The sequence below is a fragment of the Oryx dammah genome, unplaced genomic scaffold, assembly GCF_014754425.2.
Source record: "Oryx dammah isolate SB20612 unplaced genomic scaffold, SCBI_Odam_1.1 HiC_scaffold_11056, whole genome shotgun sequence".
NCBI classification, from domain to species: Eukaryota; Metazoa; Chordata; class Mammalia; order Artiodactyla; family Bovidae; genus Oryx; species Oryx dammah.
Window position 1 is genome coordinate 2,100,187 of NW_024080450.1, and position 15,565 is coordinate 2,115,751.

At 45.7% G+C, this 15,565-nt stretch overlaps 1 protein-coding gene across 1 annotated transcript in view; it reads left to right on the top strand.

The window, feature by feature from the left end:
• The window catches only part of LOC120860345 (beta-1,4-galactosyltransferase 1), a 53,032-nt gene extending 38,025 nt beyond the window's left edge, over window positions 1-15,007 (top strand). The window contains exons 3-6 of the mRNA XM_040236150.1: window positions 3,763-3,950; window positions 9,246-9,368; window positions 11,513-11,617; window positions 12,101-15,007. Coding sequence (XP_040092084.1) covers window positions 3,763-3,950; window positions 9,246-9,368; window positions 11,513-11,617; window positions 12,101-12,233 — 549 coding nt within the window. The 3' untranslated portion in view covers window positions 12,234-15,007. The remainder of the gene's footprint in view (window positions 1-3,762; window positions 3,951-9,245; window positions 9,369-11,512; window positions 11,618-12,100) is intronic.
• The last annotated feature ends 558 nt before the right edge of the window (window positions 15,008-15,565 follow it).

Consider the following 15,565-nt stretch of genomic DNA (forward strand, 5'->3'; position numbering starts at 1 on the left):
CGCTCATCTTGCAATATTCTTCTCATGCCTCCCAACTAAACTTGGCTAGCTTCTTCGAGGCCTTCTCTAATTTTCTATGATTGGGTTTGTGTTTCCACCTCTACTTCTCTGTATGTGCTGAGCTGAGGAGCTCCTTTCTCCTCCTTCCCCTTTAGGTAGCTGTCCACCCTAAAGAGCTCATCACCCCATAAAAATACAATTGCCTGTTTAACTTGGAACTTCTCAAAAGCAGGGCTTGTGTCTTTTCTTTTTCTGTATTCTGTATTTTTGCTAAGCAAAAAGTAGATACTCAATAAATGACCAGAATCAATATATGAAAAAGAGGGAGAAAAAGAGCCCTCTGTTCCTCTCCCATCTCTGGAGCAGGCTTTTCTTTTCTTTCTTTTTTTTTGATAATTTAATCACATATCATACAATATACCTATTTAAAGTATATAATTCAGTAGTGGCTTTTAGTATATTCAGAATTGGGTGTCTATCAACCACGATCAATTTTAGAACATCTTTATTAAGCCAAAAAAACTCCCCTACACTTCTTAGCTATCAATTAATTCCTCCATTCTCTCCTGCCCTAGTAGCTACAATTCTACATTCTGTCTCTATGGATTTGCCTGTTCTGGACATTTCATATAAGTGCAGTCTTATCTGTGATCTTTTGTGACTGATTTCTTTCACTTAGCATGATGTTTTCAAGAGTCATCCAATTTACAGCATGTAGCAGTACTTCATTCTTTTTATTGCAAAATAATGTTGAATTGTATGTGTATACCACATTTTATTTGTCCATTTATCAGTTAATGGCCATTTGGGTTGTTTCCACTTTTTAGCTATCTAAAAAGTGCTGGACAGTGCTGCTGTGAACTTTGAAAGTTTTTGTGTGGACATGTTTTCATTTCTCTTGAGTATATACGTGGGAGTAGAATTTCTGGATCACATGGTGACTCTTTGTTCTTCCAAGATGACAGCACGATTTTGTATTCCCACCAGCAGTGTATGAGGATTCTGTTTTGAATGGACGTATTACTTGCTCTTATGTTTAGGGTAAATGAGGGCTCTTGAAAAAGGTTCTAATGCCTTGGAGAGCCGTCTGAAACTTCTTGAGACATTTGTCCCTGCCACCCAGATCTGCCCAAAGGGCATTGGGTTTGCTGCATGAAGTGTCTGGAGAGCGTAGACTCTGCCAGGCCTCCCACCTCACAGGTCCTCACTCTTCCCCAGGCCAGCACACTGACCAGGCCCAGGCTCCTGTCCCCTCTGGACTGATGGATGTTGGCCTCTCTTGACTGATAAACCCACTTGTCAGTCACCCCACACATGGGGAAAGGGGTAGAACAGGTCTGCTCCTTGGGTTTCTCCTCTGGACTGCCATTGGTCCTGGGGTTGGCACCAGTGGTGCCCATTCATGGTTCCATATTTCTAGTTCCTGCGAGAGGAAAATGCTTAGGGTAGTCTCAGTCAGGTATCTGCTTAGATGAACCAGTCATGGCCAACAGGCCAGGTCCTGTGGTTCAGACAAGGCCACCAACACCTTGCGCCTGTCCCTGGGGAGTGGACCAAGAGAAGGGAACATGGGGCAGCAGCGACTCTTGGGGGTCTGCTCCACAACTGGGAACAGGCTTTGTTGGGACATTGCCTGTTCACTTGTTGGAAACATGTTCAGTGGGGCTGAATTTTATCTCACAATGTTCAGAGAAAGCTAATTCTTTGAGAATCTTTATGGGACTGGAGGAGGAAGATGGAAGCCACCAGATGCAGGCCTCTATTACCAGGAGGTCGAAGGGTGTGGGAGGAAGGAAGCAAATCAGATTTGGGGGTGAAGGTTGTTAACAAGATTGTTGAGATGATTAAAGGACACACCATGCTTGTAAAATACTTCCCTGTGCCCGGTGTATCAGATTCCCCAGAGAATATTAGCAGTGTGTTGTTATAATAATAATAATGACGACAACTTCATATGCAGTTCCTAAACTTTGGTAATTTTTTTTTTTTTCTTGGTCTCATGACTTACACAGAATTAGCTGAAGACAGAATTCTAAATGGTTCTTAACTGGTGTGTGTGCCTGTGTGCGTGCTCAGTTGGGTCTAACTCTTTGCGACGCCATGGTGCCTCTCTGTTAACTCACTGAGCAGCCCAGGTACACCCTGAGTACTTCAGGGTGCAGCCTTCTCCCGTTACCACACATGATTAGAATGCTTTCTCATGGGCTAAAGAAAGGAGCTCTCATGTAAAATGTTTCATTTACTCTTTGGAACTGCTCTTTCTGACTTCCTGGTACTTATCTTTCTCAAGTGGTCCGTGGCCCCGAGTCACCCTCCTGACACTGGGGGCTGTGGCACCTTCCGGGCACTCTGTCCTCACTAAGGCAGCCTGGTGGAGAGCCAGTGTCTGGGCCTTATCTTAGAGTTCTGGTGAGAAGATGTTCAGCACCCCACCTTAGAGACCATACAGATACTTTAGGCCCTCGTGAGGCACATTTTCCCCCAAAGTAGAGGTCCTTGATCTTGTTGATCCCGAGAAAGACTGGAAAGTGAGGATTCTAGAGGGTTGGGCTCCAGCACCAGCTGAGTCATGTATGTGGCCTTAGTTTCTTCATGACAATGGTGGGAGAATTTCAGCCAGGATGAGAGTATGGATATTGAAGTGCTTGTGAATTAAGTATAAGCATGATTGTGTTGATGATGTTACTGTCCTTACTAACCTGGGGTCTTGGTAACTGGTAAGAGCAGAGACCCATGAGAGGCCCCTTAGGTTGGAGGAGTCTCCTCAAAGGGTTGCCATCTGCCATTGTATGTTGAAGCCCATCCATTTGTCTACTCATCCATCCACCCAGCAATCCATCCATCCAGTGGTTATTTATTGAGCTCTTATTGTATGCCAGGCTGTGTTGCAGGCCTGTTTCCAATGGGTGAAGAAAAAGCAAAAAAAAAAAAAAAAATTCCAGCATTCATTGAGCTTATGTTCTAATGGGAGAAGGCTGAAAATAAACGAGAAGTAACCAAAATATGAAGTACCTTTGTACCAGCACACTTAATTCTTGTAGACCCCGTGGTTGGCATCCTGAAGCGGGTGTCCTCCTCTCTCATACATACTATCTCTACTGTGCCCAGTAGCGCACTGGTCACCCCCTACACTGTGAGCACTGGGAGGGCAGAGACTGACTTGAGTTTGCCATATTTCCTGGTACCTGGTTTAGTGACAAATACCTGGACACAATGTGATGATCAAACCCTAGTCAACCACACAAAAGCAGGTAGAAGTGAAAAAGACCCATTGTCACCAGTTTCCTGATATCCTTCCTGCAATTAGCCTATATGTACTATAAGAATAAATAACACATCTGTTTAAACACCTTTCACCTAACAATACTATCTCGATGATCATTTCCTTTTAGAGCTTCCTTATTTTTTTTTTTAAACAGCTCTATTCCATTATATGGATGCATCATGGTTTATTTAAGCCATTTCCTGGTCATGTTTACATCATTGTTTGCAGCCTTTTGTGTTGGTGAACATGTGGTGAAAAGAGTGAACACGTTGTTCACCTGTCATTTGCACACTTGCAAGTCCTACAAGATAACTCCTAGAAGAGGGATTGCTGGTTCAGGGAATGCTATTCAGGATTGAATTGTAAAGTGAGGGTAGAAAATGAGGCCCAGGAATGGTCTAAGGGCCATGTGGAGCAGACAGGTCACCAGTCCCCATGGGTGTTTGGCTGAAAGGCCTCATGGCATCTGATGGCAACTTTTTTTGTTTCTGCACCAGGCTGGAGAGTCCATGTTCAACCGTGCAAAGCTTCTCAATGTTGGCTTTAAAGAGGCCTTGAAGGACTATGACTACAACTGCTTTGTGTTTAGCGATGTGGACCTCATCCCAATGAACGACCATAACACCTACAGGTGCTTTTCACAGCCACGGCACATTTCTGTAGCAATGGATAAGTTTGGATTTAGGTAAGAGATGTTTACCAGAATCTGCAGAAAACATATCTGTGTCTTCCATGACAACCAAGGAACGTGGTTCCTCTAGCCCAGGAGTAAGTGCCTCTTAGGCTTTGGATGAGAATGCCTTTTGGGACAACTGGGTGCTTTTGAAACATATTTGTGTGAGTGCTGTGTTAAGTCTCTTCAGAGTGCATATGTGTTGAGTGCTGTGCTAAGTCACTTCAGTTATGTCTGACTCCTTGCACCCCTATGGACTGTAGCCCACCAGGACCCTCTGTCCGTGGGATTCTCCAGGCAAGAATCCTGGAATGGCTTGTTATGCCCTGTTATGCCCTCCTCCAGGGGATCTTCCTGGCCCAGCGATCGAACCCGTGTCTCTTCCGTCTCCTGCATTGGTAGGAGTTCTAGACCACTGGAGCCACCTGGGAAGTCCTTTGAAGCTCATCAGTTCAGTTCAGTCGCTCAGTTGTGTCCGACTCTTCGCGACCCTGTGGACCACAGCACGCCAGGCCTCCCTGTCCACCACCAATTCCTCAAGTTTACTCAAACTCATCTCCATTGAGTTGGTAATGCCATCCAACCATCTCATCCTCTGTTGTCCCCTTTTCCTCCTGCCCTCAATCTATCCCAGCATCAGGATCTTTCCAAACGAATCAGCTCTTTACATCAGGTGACCAAAGTATTCAAGTTTCAGCTTCAACACCAGTCCTTCCAATGAACACTTAGGACTGATCTCCTTTAGGATGGACTGGTTGGATCTCCTTGCAGTCCAGGGGACTCTCAAGAATCTTCTCCAACACCACAGTTCAAAAGCATCAATGCTTCGGCACTCAGCTTTCTTTAGAGTCCAGCTCTCACACCCATACATGACTACTGGAAAAACTGTAGCCTTGAGGAGATGGACCTTTGTTGGCAAAGTAATGTCTCTGCTTTAATATGCTGTCTAGGTTGATCATAACTTTCCTTCCAAGCAGTAAGCGTCTTTTAATTTCATGGCTGCAGTCACTATCTGCAGTGATTTTGGAGCCCAGAAAAATAAAGTCAGTCACTGTTTCCCCATCTATTTGCCATGAAGTGATGGGACCAGATGCCATGATGTTTGTTTTCTGGATGTTGAGCTTTAAGCCAACTTTTTCACTCTCCTCTTTCACTTTCGTCAAGAGGCTCTTTAGTTCTTCTTCACTTTCTGCCATAAGGGTGGTGTCATCTACATATCTGAGGTTATTGATATTTCTCCTGGCAATCTCAATTCCAGATTGTGTTTCATCCAGCCCAGCATTTCTCATGATGTACTCTGCATATAAGTTAAATAAGCAGGGTGACAATATACAGCCTTGACTTACTCTTTTTCCTATTTGGAACCAGTCCGTTGTTCCATGTCCAGTACAGATTTCTGAAGAGCCAGGTCGGGTGGTCTGGTATTCCCATCCCAATTCTTTCAGAATTTTCCACAGTTTTTTGTGGTCCACACAGTCAAAGGCTTTGGCATAGTCAATAAAGCAGAAATAGATGTTTTTCTGGAACTGTCTTGCTTTTTCAATGATCCAGCAGATGTTGGCAATTTGATCTCTGGTTCCTCTGCCTTTTCTAAAACCAGCTTGAACATCTAGAAGTTCATGGTTCACATATTGCTGAAGCCTGGCTTGGAGAATTTTGAACATTACTTTAGTAGCGTGTGAGATGAATGCAGTTGTGCGGTAGTTTGAGCATTCTTTGGCATTGCCTTTCTTTGGGATTGGAATGAACACTGACCTTTTCCAGTCCTGTGGCCACTGCTGAGTTTTCCAAATTTGCTGGCATATTGAGTGCAGCACTTCCATAGCATCATCTTTCAGGATTTGAAATAGCTCCACTGGAATTCCATCAGCTCCACTGGAATTCCATCACCTCCACTAACTTTGTTCGTAGTGATGCTTTCTAAGGCCCACTTAACTTCCCATTCCAGGATGTCTGGCTCTAGGTGAGTAATCACATCATTGTGATTATCTGGGTCGTGAAGCTCTTTTTTTGTACAGTTCTTCTGTGTATTCTTGCCACCTCTTCTTAATATCTTCTGCTTCTGTTAGGGCCATACCATTTCTGTCCTTTATTGAGCCCGTCTTTGCATGAAATGTTCCCTTGGTATCTCTAATTTTCTTGAAGAGATCGCTAGTCTTTCCCATTCTATTGTTTTCCTCTATTTCTTTGCACTGCTCACTGAGGAAGGCTTTCTTATCTCTCCTTGCTATTCTTTGGAACTCTGCATTCAGATGGAGAATAGTCATAGTCAGTTATTTTTTAAGGAGGGAAGTGGAGTCCAGAAGCACCTATACTTCTGCACCTCCAGGTGAGAAGTGTTTATATTTGGGATGGCACTTATCTTCAGGCTCCAGAGGGTGGTTGTATTACTTGACTTTCTTCTCCCCTTCCCCTCACAATTTGGGAAGCAAATTGGAGTCATCTTCCCTCAGTAATTTCTTGGACTTGGGTAACTGAGCAGATCTTCGTTGGCACTTTAAGAAGGAACACGGTTCTGTTTCCCTGCAAAGCACAGGCTTCTGCTTAAACACTGGGGCTCAGACTTTCCCACCAAAATTCCCCCTTTGCGAGGAATCCAGCTGATGCCTGTCCCCAGGAGCAGCAGAGTAATTAAAGCCTATTGTCATAGGTAGAAAAAAGTCTTGTGGTCCATTTTTTTAATCTTAAAAAGTAAATTTGCATTTCATTCCATAATTTGTCCACGTTTGTATCAACATAAACTTAAGGCAACTGTCAGTTGGATAACCTGACCTCTTCCTCCATGTTCTGAGTCAACCTGGAAGCTCCAAGAAGGTGTGCTGGGCCTCCCTGGCTCAGGCTTGACTACCGCAGTACTGCAGGCCTGTGTGCCAACTGGCAGTCCCTTGGTATAGAACAACCAACGGCTTTCTTTCAGACTCATTTTATTTATTTTTTAAAGTTCATGTAATTTTTTGGCCATGCCGGGTCTCTGTTAGTGCACATGGGCTTCCTCTAGTTGCAGGAAGCAGAGGCTGCTTGTTGTGGTGCACAGGCTTCTCACTGCAGTAGCTTCTCTTGTTGTGAGCACAGGCTCTAGGCACGAGGGCTTCAGTAGTTGTGGATCATGGACTTAGTTGCTCTGCAACACATGGGATCTTCCCTGACCAGGGATCAAACCAGTGTCCCTTGCATTGCAAGGCAGGTCCTTAATCACTGGACTACCAGGGAAGCCCCAGACTCGTCTTGCTTTCATCATTTCTTTCTGTCCTCCCTTGCTGGGGGCATGAGTGCTGTGAGATAAACAGAGGATGCTCTGAAGTCCTTCCCCAAGATTAAAGCGTTCAGACCATAAACATCCTATCTTAACGGGGAAACTTTTGACTGTAAACAGAACTTTGTACCCTCCTATCTTCCCCCTCTCCCTCCCTGTTTGTGTATCTTCTCCTCTTTGAGGCACACCGGTTCCTCTGAACTTTGCCCTTGAAGTGTGGTGGTGCTTACCTAATTCTTTACCACAGCATCATGTATGTTTCACCCCGAACTAGTTAGGCTTGGGAGACGAGGCAGGAAGGTAAGAGAAACCAGCAGAGACAGCAAAACCAAATCTGGTCAGAATAGCATATACTTCCCCTGTGCAGTGGCTGAGAGTCCACTTCTGTAAAAACACTGATTATGAAAAATCCTTAATGGCCTGGTCACCTTGGTTTTCAAACCCTCACATTATAAGTGCAGACTATAGTGTGCAGATAACCAAAGGGGGAAGACTTGATGCTTAAATGATGATACCTAATTACAAGTGGATTATCTTTGATTCATTAAAGCAGGCCCCCGGGGATCTTTGCTTGTGGGTGCTTGCAGTCAGAATTCTGGAACGTATTTGAAAATAATAACTGCATCTTTTTTTTCATACATTTTGTATGGTTTGGCTGACTTCCTCCTCAAAGTCTGAGTTAGAGTTTTCCTTAATTTGTGTGATGGGTTTTGGTCTCTTTGGATTCCAGTAAAAGCCCAACTGTGGTTTGGAGCTACACACAGGGCTGTCACAAAATCACAGCCTTTATAAATCCCACAGGAAAGCCTTTGCTTGCCCTCTAGGCACATCCAGATTCTTAACATTTCTCGTCAGTCCTTCCTCCGTGTCCCTCAGGAGTCCACAATTCATAACCACTGAAATATTGAAATGCAGAATGGTTTGGAAGGATGAAAGCCCAGATGCCCTACTGCTTGAAAATGGGTCAAAATAGATTCATCATCATACATTTTGCCAAGTCAGGATGTGGTAGAATTTTCCAAGAAAATTTTTATTTTAGCAAATTTTCAGAAATGCTGTCTTGACTATTGGGGTCAGTGTTGAAGTCAGTATACCTTTGGAAGAATGAAAGCAAGACTGTAAATGGGCCAGGGGTGGGAAGGGGGGCATGACAGGGTGGGCACAGGAGACTCTAAAGCAGTCTCAGTTTTGGGGACCTTCTGGAGAAGGATTTCTGACCCATGGAAAGCAGGTTCTCAAGCAATGCAGAACTGGGCTTCTGTATTTGTCACTGACTGATTGTCTAGATAACCACAGTGTTCTTGGAAAGTGCAACATTCTACTTTTTGATATCTGTGTCTTCTCTGAGATAATCTGAGTCTGATATGAAAACAAAACAAAGGAAACCTTCATAAATCCCTAACTTAAAAGTTCCAGGGAGTAAAAATAACTATAGAAGTGTTTATATATTTAAAAAAATAATAATTTAATAAGACCCTGATGCTGGGAAAGATTGAAGGCAGGAGCAGAAGGGGCGACAGAGGATAAGATGGTTGGCTGGCATCACTGACTTGATGGACATGAGTTTGAGCAAGCTCCAGGAGTTGGTGATGGACAGGGAAGCCTGGCGTGCTGCAGTCCATGGGGTTGCAAAGAGTTGGAGATGGCTGAGTGGCTGAACTGATTCATTTTCGGCGGTGCTGGGTCTTTGCTGCTGCACGTGGGCTTTTCTCTAGTGGCGGCGAGTGGGGCTAATTCTTCGCCGCAGTGCATGGCCATCTCATTGTGGTGGCTTCTCTTGTTGCAGAGCATGGGCTCTAGGCACACAGGCTCCAGTGGTTGCGGTTCTTGGGCTTGAGAGCACAGGCTCAATAGTGGCGCAGGGCTTAGTTGTTCCGAGGCCTGTGAGGTCTTCCTGGACCAGAGATTGAACCCATGTCTCCTGCATTGGATTCTTTACCACTGAGCCACCAGGGAAGCCCAGAAGTATTTATATTTTGAGTGAGCTTTATTAAAGAATAAATACTAACTACTGGTCCTCTGTGTGTGCGTGTGTGTGGTTTTTTTTTCCCCAGCCTACCTTACGTGCAGTATTTTGGAGGTGTCTCTGCTCTAAGTAAACAACAGTTTCTCAGCATCAATGGATTTCCTAATAACTACTGGGGCTGGGGAGGTGAAGATGATGATATTTATAACAGGTAAGCGTCACAACTTAGATCTCGTGCTTCCCTGTCTCCCTTCACTTCTGGTTTTTCTATCTGTGCTTGGTTATTTTGCAAGGGTTGACCCTGAGGAGAGATGCAGTCCCCACCGAGCCTGAATTCTTAGGTGAGCTCTGCTCTAGGTGCTCCAGGTGATAAAGAGTATCTTAAGAGACACACCATAAAAACCCTTAATGAAACTGGAAAGCATCTGAAAATACGCATGTGTGTAACTCTGATGTGCACTTGAAAGTTTTAATCTACCTGCATTAGGAACAAAAACAAAAAACTCAACCTGTACTCACTGCTGTATTTAAAATGGATAACCAATAAGGTCCTACTGTATAGCACATGGAAGTCTGCTCAATGTTATGTGGCAGCCTAGATGGGAGGGAAGTTTGGGGAAGAATGGATACATGTATATGTATAGCTGAGTCCCTTCCTTGTTCACCTGAAACTATTATAACATTTTTAATCGGCTATACACCAATACAAAAAAAAGTTTAAAAAAATTAAAAAGTATCTTTAGGAAAACTAGCTTCTGTGATTTTTGCCTTAGCTTTCTGGAAAATGTAAAATGAGAAACATGTGAAGGGGTGACTCACACTACATGGCCATCCACACCCTGGGGCTCTTCATGAGTTGGTAAAACTTTATTACATGAGTTGTCATCACAGATGGTAAAAAAACCATCTGTCAGTGGCATTTGAAAGCACATTCTGCTTGGTTTTTCCTGGCAGTGGAATCTTCACCCCTGCTGGATGTAGGCAAAAAGTACCTTCTCCCTCTGGGAGCCAACCTGAACATGCCACTGAGTTTGAAACCAGAATACACCCTGGTGCCCTCCTGAACCGGAGTACATTAATTTCATCATTAACAGAAGATGTCTTTCAGAGCAGCATCCAAGTCGCTTAAGATTAGCTTTGCAGCATAGACCCAAGTCTTGAAGAAAACTTGAATTTTAGAGATTGATTATCGATATGCAGAGCACTGGGCCAGGCAGGACCAGTGGTGAGGAAGACACTGAAGCCCTGAACAGGGAGTCCAGACAAAAACAGACTTCCTTTCACAGCACCACACCCAGGCAGCTGGGCCCGTGTGACGGTGTACAGGGCTGACGTGCTGCATAGACCTGAGTGATCAGAAAAGTCTCCAGGAGGGAGCCCCAAGGACAAACCCCTGAGGGTGGGGGAACAGAAGCATCAGTGGTTGTGGAGGAGCTTTCTGTCCTTTCTTTTAAAAAAAGTTTTGTTTTGTTTTGTTTTGTTTTTTTCTTTTTTTTTTAAATTTTTTATTTTATTTTATTTTATTTTATTTTTAATTTATTTATTTATTTTTAATTTTTACTTTACAATTCTGTATTGGTTTTGGCATAGATTGACATGAATCCACCACAGGTGTACATGCGTTCCCAAAAATTTTAAATTGAGGTATAGTTGATGTACAATGTATGTTTCAGATGTACAACATAGTAATTCACAATTTTTAAAGGTTATATTCCATGTATGATCATTATAAAACTTTGGCTATAGTCCAAAAGTTATATCCCTTTCAGACATTGGCCCTGTTCTGGGAGATGCTCTGAGAAGGCCTCCATGATACAGTCTTTGCCCTTCTTTCCTGCTTCACCTCTGGCCACTTCCTACCCCAAACTTTGATGCTCCCAGAGGGCACTGCGCTTGCTCTCACCTCCCTGCCTTTGCCTGTGCTGTCCTGACTGCCCAAAATGCTCTGGCAAACACCCACTCATCTTCAGGGCTTGGCTCTGCCCAGTCTCGATCAGGTGGAGTTGGTTGCTTCTCCCTCTGTGCTGAGAGCATCCCCACGCCCACCTCCTCCCCTTCGTCCTGTCACCTATGGCCCTACATTCTAAGCATCCACATCATAATTTCCACGAGGGCAGACACCCCCAGTGCCTGGCACAGGGTAGTCCCTCCACAAGATCTAGAACCAAGGGTAAAAGGATATGAGGGAGGGGTGTGAGTTTTAACTGCTGCCTGTACACTGGGCTGGGGTGTGGGTTAGTGAGACCAGCTGGCAGGATAGGATGGTGGATGAGACAAAAGTCTTGCAGCTGGCGCTGTGGGACCTGGATCTTGTGGCAGCTCTGTGATGACCACTTGTCCCTTTGCTCCTTACAGATTAGCTTTTAGAGGCATGTCTGTGTCTCGCCCAAATGCTGTAATCGGGAAGTGTCGGATGATCCGCCACTCGAGAGACAAGAAAAATGAACCTAATCCTCAGAGGTGTGTTCTCTTTTATTCTCTCCCCTGTGTGTCTTTCCTTCCGCCTTCAGGTGGGGCTGGCTGCAGGAGTGGGGCTCTGGAGTGGGCTCTGTGCCCCAAGGGAAAAACGGGTTCCATCCACAGGGCAGGGTTGGAGTAGGAGGGAGATGGTGGTGTTGGTGGTTTAGTCGCTCAGTCGTGTCCGACTCTGCGGCCCCACGGACTGTAGCCCCCCAGGCTCCTCTGTCCATGGGATTTCCCAGGCAAGAACACTGGAGTGGGTTGCCGCTTCCTTCTCCAGGGGATCTTCCTGACCCTGGGATTGAACCTGCATCTCCTATACTGGCAGGTAGATTCCTTACTGATGAGCCACCGGAGAAGCCTAGTAGGAGGGAAAAGGGGCCGTTAAAGTACAAACGTTTAAAGTTTTGAGTTTTGTTTTTGCTTTTTTTTTTTAAGATTTTCGTGTTGGCTTCAAACCCTTTGTCTGTTTGTTCCTTGTAGGTTTGACCGAATTGCACATACAAAGGAGACAATGCTCTCTGATGGTTTGAACTCACTCACCTACATGGTGTTAGAGGTCCAGAGGTACCCGTTGTATACCAAAATCACAGTGGACATCGGGACGCCAAGCTAGCATTTTGGTGCACTGATCAGAGACCTGAAAATGGCCAGGGACCTCTGCTGTGTCTCTGCCCGTGTGCTGGGCTGGTCCCTCTCACTCTCACAATCAATGACAGGCCCTCTCTGCTCATCATTCAGACGCCTTTCCGGACGACCAGGACGAGTGGGATATGTTGCCCCCAACTTGGCTCAGCATGTGACTTCTCAGCCCCACGAGGTGTATGTAAGCATAGAAACCATCAGCCTCTGGGGGCTCTCGGCATGTTCACGGTGTCACCCCAAAGAATCAAAGCTATTCACAGCTCCAAATCTGGTGACTGTGGGACTCATCCCCAGAAAAAAAAAAAAAAAAAAAAACACCCTGCTAATTTGTTGTGATATAGGTAAGAATTTTGCTTTAAATCGTGGTATTATTACTTTGTGAAAAATTGGAGAGTGCTGCTGAAATCGGATCAGTGTGGTGTTTTTCCATTGTCATGTTTTAACAGAAAAACACCCAGTTTCAACCATTCTCATGTTACCACCCCCAACCCTCGACCCTCTCTCCATGATATGCACCTATTACAATCACTGTGTATGTGTGTCTTTTCTTAGCAAAAGAATTTTAAAACTTGAGGCTTGAATTCCAAGGCCACTTTAGCCACCAGAGCAAAAGCCTTGGGTGTTCTCACATTCAGTGGCCTTTCTCCAGATGCCTGATTTCTGAATGTAAATCCTTTTTTTTAATAGCATTTGTAGTATTTTAAAGAAAGAACAAATCAGATCCTCCTTATGGTCTAGCTTGATTTTGTGTTGATCCAGAATGGCATAGTCTTTAGTCATGGCAATTTATTTTTCTGAGCATGCTATATAAACTTGAATTTCCTATGTATTTTTATTGTGGAGTTTTACATGTGGGGATGGGGATTGAGCATTTTTTAGGGGGAAAAATAATGTATGCTGTAGTGGCCCCACATGGGCCTCGGATGGAGCTGGCAGGCCAGGTTTTCTGAAGAGCGTAGACATCTTTGGGTCCTTCGGTGAGAGCTAAGGCGCCCCATGAGCACTGTCAAGCTGGACTCTGCAGGGGAGGCAGACACCTTGGCCTGCCTGGCAGAGTTCCCCACCTCACCACCGCCCTGCCCTCCCCAGGTGGGCAGGGCCAGGGAACAACCCCTATCTCCTCAGACTGATCCCAGCAGCCTCCTTAGGCCCCAGGCTGTGGAGCTGGAAATGACAGCCATCAGATTGTTTACTGGCCCTCCATCTGCCCCTGGGGGCTGCCTTCCAGGCACCGTTGGCCTGGCCCAGCTGCCTGGCCCACCTTGCAGGACTGGTTCTCTGTCCTCCTCCTCCTCCTCCTGCCTTCCTTGTGCTGCCTTTCTCTTCCCTCCCTCCCCCTTTTTGTTCTGTTGCCTTTTGCCTGTTTCCTAAAACTGGCCTGTGGCACTCAGGGTCAAACAGACTGTCCATTCTCCAGCATGAATGTGCCTTTTAATTAGAGATCTAGAGAGCAGTTCAGCTGAACACACCCACACTCCTCCCACAGCCACTCTGGTGCCGAGAGCTTCCCATTCCCCCTCAGGTTTTAGCAGGTGCTCCTACCCCAGGGAGGCCGACTCACAGCGGATGTCTTCCCCAAGCCCTCCTCTGCTGCTGGAGGTTTTAGCCTGCCTGGGGTGAGATGCACAAGGCAGTTCCTGCCACTGGGCATGAGTGCTGGGTCCAGGCTGGGCTGAGGGCTTAAAATTCAGCTTTCTAATCCCAGGGTTAGCCTTTCAGCTGCGGGCAGCCTAGAAACCAGCCCTCAGTGTGGGCGCTGAACTGGTTGGTGCCTGGCCCCAATCATACCTGTGCCTTTATTGCTTTGAGCATCTTAGGCTATTACCTGGTTCTTTTTCCAGAAACCTTTGTGTTGGTTACAAATTATTTTCCACTGTAGCTGTGCTATGCAAAGAGTATTCCATCTGTCAATTCCCCACTCCTTAATAATGACGTTGTTAAAGCCAGGAATAACCCTGACAGGAAGCTTTGGGAAACGCAAAGAATGAAGACCTCGCTTTCTGTCCCCAGATCCTGACTTTTCCAAAGTGCCTTAAAAGAAAGGAGACAAGTATCCTGGGTGGTAACCTTTTTGTAACTTTACTTTTAAAAACGAAATTCTGACTTTTTTTTTTCTTTTTTGTTTTCCTATTACATTTTCTTTCATGTTCCATTGTAATAGTCCAGTCTGTGGTTCATTCTCAGGACCACCGGAGACGCTGCTTCATCACCCCCTCCCTGTTTGCTCATCTTCTGGTGCGCTCATGGGGTCCACCTGGGCCCAGGGTTAAGCCTAGCCCTGGTCTGGTTCATCGGATGCTGCAGCGCGTACTTCCTCCCTGGGGAGTTGAGTACTAAGGGTTCATTTCCTTCATCTGGAAGTTGTCACCATGACATTGTCACGTGCCCTTCTCTGTTTCTGTCCATTCTGTTGCTGGTGACCCTCTAAGGTGGCCTTTGGGAAAGGTCAGAGGGCAGAGGTGGCGCAAGAGGGTAAAGGAAATGCTGGTGCTGCCCCCTCAGGGCCTCTGCTGACCAGTGGTGGGGGGGAGGTGGGCTGGAGGGAGGGGTGCCTCACACGGCTGGAAGGGGAGCCTTCCTGTCCTAGAGACCTGTGTGCTGTGTATTTTGATTTCCCATGTACACAAATGTATGTATTTACCATTGTAAGTGGGTGAATGTCTAACCTTGGTGTTCAAAACAGAACTGTATTTTTGCCTTTAAAATCCAGTAATATAACGTGAATAAATGACCCTATCTTTGTAACGGCAGGTGGTCTCTCTTCTGATGTAAAGGGTTACAGGTTCCTCCAAAGCTGGAGGACAGGGATCGGGGCTGCCTGCTGGGAGGGTCTGAGGAAAGCGGGGACTCTACTTCCTCTGCCTGCCTCACTGTGTGGGGGGCGGAGCTGGGGGCTTGGGTGAAGAGAGGAGATGTTCTCTCGCCTGCCTGGGATCACACACACCCTACCGGAATCAGCCGTTTCCCCATCTGCGTCTCATACGAATATCCGTAAAATGGGAATAGTAACACACAGAGACTTTCTGAGGCTTAGAAGACATGTGTCTGAAATACAGCGACAGGCACCTCACAGGTACTTACCACATAGCAGCTGGGGACCCTTCGGAGAAGACATTTTCCCAGCAGTTCTCTGGCTCTGTTCTGTTTTCCACACAAGCCAGCATGTTCTCAGCCGTTTACACAAGGTGTTCACAGTGTAGCTTAGATCAATACGCTTTCTTCTCAGCCCCAGGAAATTTAACCTGGCACTACAAAAGGTCTTAGCTGTGCCCCAAGGACTTGAGACAGTAAGTACCTTGGGCA